Raw genomic sequence first — 7,052 nt, forward strand, 5'->3', positions numbered from 1 at the left:
CTGAATTGACTTGCTAATGGTATAACATCTCCCCATGCCCGGCTGTAAGCAGGTGTGAGCGGACCCTGGTCGTCGGCGGGATTGAACTGGGGCTTAGTGCATGAGCCTCTACCACAGACTCATTTAACTCTCTCTCTAAGTGGTCTCTGTGCCACTAGATGGGACACAACACCACACCCAGAAGGTGTGTTTGTTAAACAGGCACTGGAGAAACCCTGGATAATCTGGAGACTCTGCAAATAATGTGAGATCATAAACCAAGGTTCAGCAATGATACATCTTTCCACACACACTGCCTCAGAAAGGAGCACTGCCAGGGTACAAGCAAACCATAACCTACATGGTCCTACAGCCCACACAATGGTACAGCATGGGCATTGTGCCATGGTTTTCCTGTGTCTAACAGACCTTCCCCTGGGCTGGCTCCTGCCTGCCTGGGTAAGTCAGGGAGATACAGTGTTTCTTGTCTCTCCCTGTGCTTACCCTAGAGGTGACACAGGGACCCCCAGCCATGAGCCTCACGTTGCAGGCATCTAAACATGTAGGGAGTTGGCAACTGCAGGAGAGAGCAGATACACACTCACACAAGGACATATACTCTAGTCCAGGGAGTGTTTGTCCCCTCAGCCCCCATTCCTGGGTATACAGGTCACACCCACATAGGCCTAAGGCCTTGGTAATAAAGCACTGCTGAGCAGGGCCTGCACATTAGTGCTTTGGGAGCCACATGGAAAGAACACAATGCACACTTGATGCTTTAACCCTTAACGTTGCCATTGACTTTGAGTGTCAGGAAACCTGTCTCCAGGGGCTCATGCGCTGATGGTGGCTGAGTAGATGCTCAAACTAGTGGTGGCTGGAATTACCGGTGCTGAATTAGACAGTGGGTACAGGTGAGGACCGCAGACAGCTCTTGGCAACAATGTTTCATGCCAAGGAGTGCTTTGCTGGCATGCATCCCCAGAGTCCCAGAAGACCTGCCAGCTCCCCACTCAGAGCTAAGCACACTGAGGGACCAGAGAGGAGGAGCAGGCTAAGGTGGGAGACGTAGCTCTTTTGTGGCTCTCAGTCGCACAAGTAGTTGTAGATGGGCTGACCAAGTCGAGGTAGAAGTGAGATTTGAGGAAGTGGCAGTAAGAATCCTTCTCCATGAGGATGAAGATTTTTCTCTGAGCCTCATTGAAGCACAACAGGGTGGGTTTGAGAACATTGTGGCTGGTCACTTCCCATGTGCAGGAAGGGAGGGAGAGATTAGCACAGGCTGGTCTGGATGCAGCCAGGCAAGGAATGGAGAGCCAGGGTTTGCTCCAGATATTTTCCCAGCTAGTCTGTTAAATGCACCTAGAAAGGGTTGGCTCTCACTGCAGAATCCACCCAGTCAGAACTCAGTGGAAGTAAAGGGGGGCTGCTTGGACCGCAGTGGGATCTCCGGCTACAAATGGGATTATTTGCATGAGTGGATCCCCAAGTCTGGGGTCGGGAAGGGTATTTTCCCTTCTTTGGGACACTGAGGGGCAGGGTGGCATGTCCCCGGGATAGATTCTTTCAGGTGCATGGAATGCACATGGGGAACCTCCGTTTGTCTGGTCCTCTTCTCCTTGTTTTGACATTTGGAGTGCATAAGGTGGGGACTGAGCCCCTCTGAGAAGAGCTCATTTAAAGCAGTGAAAGTGCCATAGTTCAGCTGCACTTTTGACTGGCATTTTGTCCACACAGCAAAGCCCCTCCCCCACCTCTCTGAAGAGCCAGGGCCAAATTCTCAGGAGAAGTGCTGTTGTAGGGCCAGCTGCCCACTCTGCTTAGCCCTGAGGCTGAGGGCTCTCTAGCGGGTGCTCCACCTACTTCTCTAGTAGCCTGCAAAGAGATGAACTCATCGTAAATCATCCTGGCCTTGGGGCTAAGCTTGGCTGGCAATTTGGTTTTCTTGTACTCCTCGCAGCTCACCCAGAACTCAATATTCTCCTCACTGTACTCAGACTTGAGGAAAGCCCGGAAAGCAGCCAGCCCACCTGCAGATGGGGTGAAAGCAATAGGAAGCAGGTGAGTCCCCTTGGCTGCTAGCTTCTCTTAGCTGTGTTAGGGTGATCCCAAGTAGCCAATGGGCTGCTGCCCAGAAATCCGCAGGCAGCAACTCCTCACTGCAGAGGCTGCGTGTTTGGCTTGGTCTTCCTCTTGGGATTTCCAGAGCTGGTAAATGGCTGGCACAGTGAGGCCTCAAGGGGCAGGCAAATAGCATGGCCCCTCAGGCACCAACTCCCAAGCAGTGACCTTTCCTGGGGCAGCCAGCAGGAGCACACAGATAGACCCTGTCCCAGCCGATCCCAGGCAGGCCATTAATGCACAGTGTGTGATTCCAGGCCTGGGAACCTCTCTGGCTTGGTGGCACAGAGCCCAGGGGCTACAGCGCAGGGTGAGAGGGGCTTGTACTTGAGCAGCTGGAGATATGTCCATCACTGCCTGACCTTCGTGTCACCCATGACAAGCTTTACCCTGAGAACAAACTTCAGGAAGGCCTGGAGCTGCACGTGTCCTGGCTGCATGCCCACAATAGGCCAACAGGGGCGAATTCTGTGGAACTGGCCCCAGGAAAACAACCAGAGCTGAGCGCTGGGACAAGCTTGTGAGGCCAGGAAACAAGATTGGCCAAATTCACTCTGGTTTAACGCAGCTAACTTCAATGGAATTGCATCAGGGACGACTATGGCCCAACATTTGCCTTCTTTCAGGGTGAATAGGACAGAAATGTGAGACGTGCTGGGGTCAGCAGCAGAGCTGACACTGACCACAGTCTGGGACCAAGGCAGAGCCACTCCCTCCATGTTTGGGAAATTGTGGGTCCCTTGAGTTCCCCACACAGCCTGAGGATGAGATTTCATGTGTTCCCAACTTCCTTAGAGCATGTGCTGCTTTACCAATAAGGGATAGTTCAGTGCGAATGCCATGGTCTGTTCTCATAGCCACCAACAGGTCTTGAGTCTGCCTTCTGCCAAGTCTACATGCAGTGGAACCTGTCTCCACTCCAGCTCCACTGCCCTCTGTGCCTGTGACCTTCCCTAGCCTGGAGTTGTACCATGTGGCACCAGCCTAGGATCACTCATCATACCAAATAGTCAACAGTACAGAATATGTTCTCTCCCCAGATCCCTCCAGCACAGTGGCCCCATCTACTTACTGTTATGATGTAACAGGTTCTCCAAACAGTCAGCCCATTTCTGGACTTTCTTGTGGCTAACTCTAGGAGGGGACAAAGGGATAGATGGAGTGTGGAGTTGACTAGGACTTTTGCTTAGCCCTCCAGTACATCACCACCAGGACTTCTATCCCTAAATGCACTGACCCATTCCACATCACTGGGATGAACACCCCTCCTGTGGCAATCACTGATCTTCTGAGTTCAGGTAGAGATCTATGGAGAGTCTAGTTCACATGCACAACACAGCACACACCACCAGAAGGGGCTAGGGAAATTTCCCCAGGGATGGTCCGTATGGACTTGAGTAGAGTTTGGGGTTGTTTGCCTCTCTCAGGAGCACTGAGTAGAGATTGGCCTTTAGGTTCAAGTCAGTGAATCCAAATGGGTGATTTCCTGAGACTGTAGGGGGTACTGTTAATTTGGCTAAAGGCACAAAGAACGTAGAATTGACACACCACAATAGGCCAATGGTCCAAGAGTCCTGCATGCTGCATCCTTTGTCCTGGGATGTACCATAACCTCCTAGCCCTACATGCTGCCTGCTCTGTATCAGGACATATGTACTGCCCCCCTCTGTCCTGAGATGTATCATATCCACCTAGCCCTGTGTGTTGCCTGCTGCATCCTGGGACTAGGGTTGCCAATTTTAGTTGGATGTATTCCTGGAGATGTAATCACATGACATAATCTTTAATTAAAGATTAATCTTTAATTTCTGGAGACTCCTGGCCAATCCTGGAAGGTTGGCAACCCTACCTAGGATGTACCATCTCCATCTAGCCCTTTGTGCTGCCTCCTTCAGTTCTGGGACGTACCATAACCATCCAGCCCTGTGTACTGCCTGCTACTGTCCTGCTGTGGCACCACCAGGAATGCTAGTGAACTACTGTAACGAAGGAGCAAATGCTCCCTTCAGCATCAGGCCCTGCCATTCCTGCCGCTGGCTTTTCTCTTACCTCTGGGCTGGAGCCATTTTCTCCTTCTTGCTGTGGGAAGAGCTGTGCTTGCATGAATCAGGCTTCTGCAGTAAGAAATCCAGATGATGCTTCATATCTTTTGCACTGGAAGAAACAAACCAAGAAACCATTGATATAGGCTATTATTATTAAGAGCCAAAAGGCAGGGTCTTCATGCAAAATCAAACAGCTTATGGGCAAGGTTCTGTGGCCTGTAATGTGCAGGCGGTCAGACTATTTGATCATGATGGTCCCCTTCTGATCTTAAAGTCTATGAGCTTAGAACTCCTGAGTGTTACGGGCCCATTTCAGCTCTGCATGTTCAACTCTGATGCATCACTTCTCAGTGTGCACTTCTTCTCTTTTGGACAAATAGCATTAACATAGGAATTGAAGCAAGTGGGATCTTACATTCAGTGAACTAGACTTTCAACAGTATAACAAATATGATCATTGGAGCTTATAATGAGTTGCCTGATTAGCTGCCTGTTAGGAGATCACTGCAATAGAAGAGGTTTTATTTGCTATTATTTCATGTGAAATATAAAATGTAGTTATACTCAGAAAAGGATTACAATTATGTAACAAAGGCCCTTTCATCAGCTCTGTGCATATTCAAGGCCAATCTACCTGTTTATTGACAAAGCAGGTCTGACACTGTTACTTTACTTACTTGGCTTCCCAGAATCCTACCAGATGAGCACTCTGGATATGCTAATGAGCTGATCCTCACAACACCCTGTGAAATGGAGGCACGGAGCTTCTAAAGTGTCACAAAGGGAATCTGTGAAAGGCCAGGAAATGAACTCAGAACTTCTGCATCCTAACAGCAAGGCTGCCCTTCCACTTTGCTGAGCCAATTCATTGATAGCAGAGCAAGCTGAGTTCCATCCTGATTGGAGCCCCATCAGAAGAATTAGCTGATTGCAGAATCTCTGGGCTTCAGCACCTCAACATCACTCCAGATTTGGGCTTTTATTACTGAGGTTGATGTGTGCAGTAGAATAAATAGAAAAAGAGTACTTGTGGCACCTTAGAGACTAACAAATTTATTTGAGCATAAGCTTTCATGAGCTATAGCTCACTTCATTGGATGTATGCAGTGGAAAATATAGTGGAGAGATTTATATACATAGAAAACATGAAACAATGTGTGTTACCATACACACTGTAACCAGAGTGATCAGGTTAGGTGAGCTATTACCAGCAGGAGAGTGGGGGGAGAAGGGGGGAACCTTTTGTAGTGTTAATCAAGGAGTCTGGTTTTGAAGTTTTTTTGTTGAAGAATTGCCCCTTTTAAGTCTGTAATCGAGTGACCAAAGAGATTGAAATGTTCTCCGATGAGAGACTGCTGAACTGGAATTAATTTGCAAAGTGGATACAATTAACTTAGGCTTGAATAAAGACTGGGAGTGGATCTGTCATTACACAAAGTAAAACTATTTCCCCATCTTTATTCCGCCCCCCCCCCCCCCCTTGATGTTCCTCAGACGTTCTTGTCAACTGCTGGAAATGGCCCACCTTGATTATCATTACAAAAGGGTCCCCCCCACCCCTGCTCTCCTGCTGGTAACAGCTCACCTTACCTGATCACTCTCATTACAGTGTGTATGGTAACGCCCATTATTTCATGTTCTCTGTGTATATAAATCTCCCCCTGTATTTTCCACGGAATGCATCCGATGAAGCGAGCTGTAGCTCATGAAAGCTTATGCTCAAATAAATTTGTTAGTCTCTAAGGTGCCACAAGTACTCCTTTTCTTTTTGTGGATACAGACTGCTACTCTGAAATCTGTCAGAATAAATAAAGCCAGTTTCCTGTCCATCCAAGGCTGAGTGCACTTAGTCACCTTGCACTTTATAAACCTGTAGTGGGGTGGTCACCCCGCTCCTGCCCGGAGGGGTTAAAAGCAGCCTTGGGGGAGGGAGTGGGGAAAGCTGAATGGAGAAGCAGCCTCAGCTCTGGTCACACCCCAATCAGGCCCCAGCTGGCCCTTATAAGAGGGCAGTGGGCCAGGAGCAGACAGCCTCTCTTTGTCTCCAGAGGGAGAAGGGCCTGTGTGCTGGGAAGCTGAACAAAGTACCTGAGGGGAGCAGGGCAGGAGAATAGGGCAAGGGAGCTGGGGAGCTCCTGCCTGGAAAAGCACCAGGCTGCAGCTTTGTCAAAGGCCAGAAAGGTGCAAGGGTGCAGCCCAGGGTAGGCAGAGGCAGCTGGTCCAGACTCCCTTTGCCTCTGATGATTGGCTTATACAGACTGCAGTTGGCCCCAGTGAAAGGTGGCTAGATGGTGACTGGCAGTAGCCACTGAGGCGAGGTGGGGATAGTGGGTGGGGGTTCCCCTGGGTGGGGAGACCTAGAGAGTGGGTGTACTGCCAGGGGGCATCACCTGAGGACAAGGGGCACAGGGTCTGGGAGGGACACAGGGGCCAGTGGCAGTGGGGCATCAGCCTTCAGAGGGCTCTCGGGGTCAAAAGATCTAATTCCCAGGATGACCGACAGGAGGTGCCGCAGGGGTGAGTCTTGCCTCGTTACAAAAACAAACTGTAAGTTGAAGGTCGCTGGTCAAATAAATGTAATGTTGTTTTTAGCCACTTTTTTTATCTGACCACATGCTAAAGGAAATAAAACAGCCAAACAAGTCATGTTAGCAAAACTAAATGATTGACGATCAAGCAGACTGACTGAGGAGAAGATAAAGTGGGGGGGGGGCACTTGCTGTAAGCAGAGGTGCTGTCACAAACGTTGCTTCGGGGGTAATTCTGAAATAGGTTGTTATTATTTGGGTTCACTATATTTTTACTTTTACCATTAGCTCCACTTCAGCACAGTGTTTGTCTTTTTGTTCATCAACAGGGTTTGACTCCACAGCAGAGACCTTGCCTGCTTAGACTAATAGTCTTTAA

General features: G+C 49.3%; 1 protein-coding gene across 1 annotated transcript; it reads right to left on the bottom strand.

Annotated features, from left to right (window-relative positions):
* Positions 1-998: 998 nt before the first annotated feature.
* RGS4 (regulator of G protein signaling 4) lies at positions 999-4,247 on the bottom strand. Its single transcript, XM_048859683.2, has 4 exons — positions 4,150-4,247; positions 3,173-3,234; positions 1,839-2,009; positions 999-1,261 (listed from the first exon to the last, which is right to left on the bottom strand). The coding sequence occupies exons 1-4, from the start codon at positions 4,242-4,244 to the stop codon at positions 999-1,001; spliced, it is 591 nt and encodes a 196-aa protein (XP_048715640.2). The 5' UTR covers positions 4,245-4,247.
* Positions 4,248-7,052: the final 2,805 nt, after the last annotated feature.

This window comes from Caretta caretta, chromosome 8, assembly GCF_965140235.1.
Source record: "Caretta caretta isolate rCarCar2 chromosome 8, rCarCar1.hap1, whole genome shotgun sequence".
Classification (NCBI taxonomy): domain Eukaryota; kingdom Metazoa; phylum Chordata; order Testudines; family Cheloniidae; genus Caretta; species Caretta caretta.

What these genes read in the sequence shown, in the direction of transcription:
- RGS4 (XM_048859683.2), bottom strand. Translation starts at nt 4,244, where the DNA reads ATGAAGCATCATCTGGATTTCTTACTGCAGAAGCCTGATTCATGCAAG. An exon ending in GAACCTGTTACATCATAACA is followed by an intron (nt 2,010 to 3,172) that starts GTAAGTAGATGG and finishes CCCCATCTGCAG; the next exon opens with GTGGGCTGGCTGCTTTCCGG. An exon ending in GCAGGCTACTAGAGAAGTAG is followed by an intron (nt 1,262 to 1,838) that starts GTGGAGCACCCG and finishes CATCCAGACCAG; the next exon opens with CCTGTGCTAATCTCTCCCTC.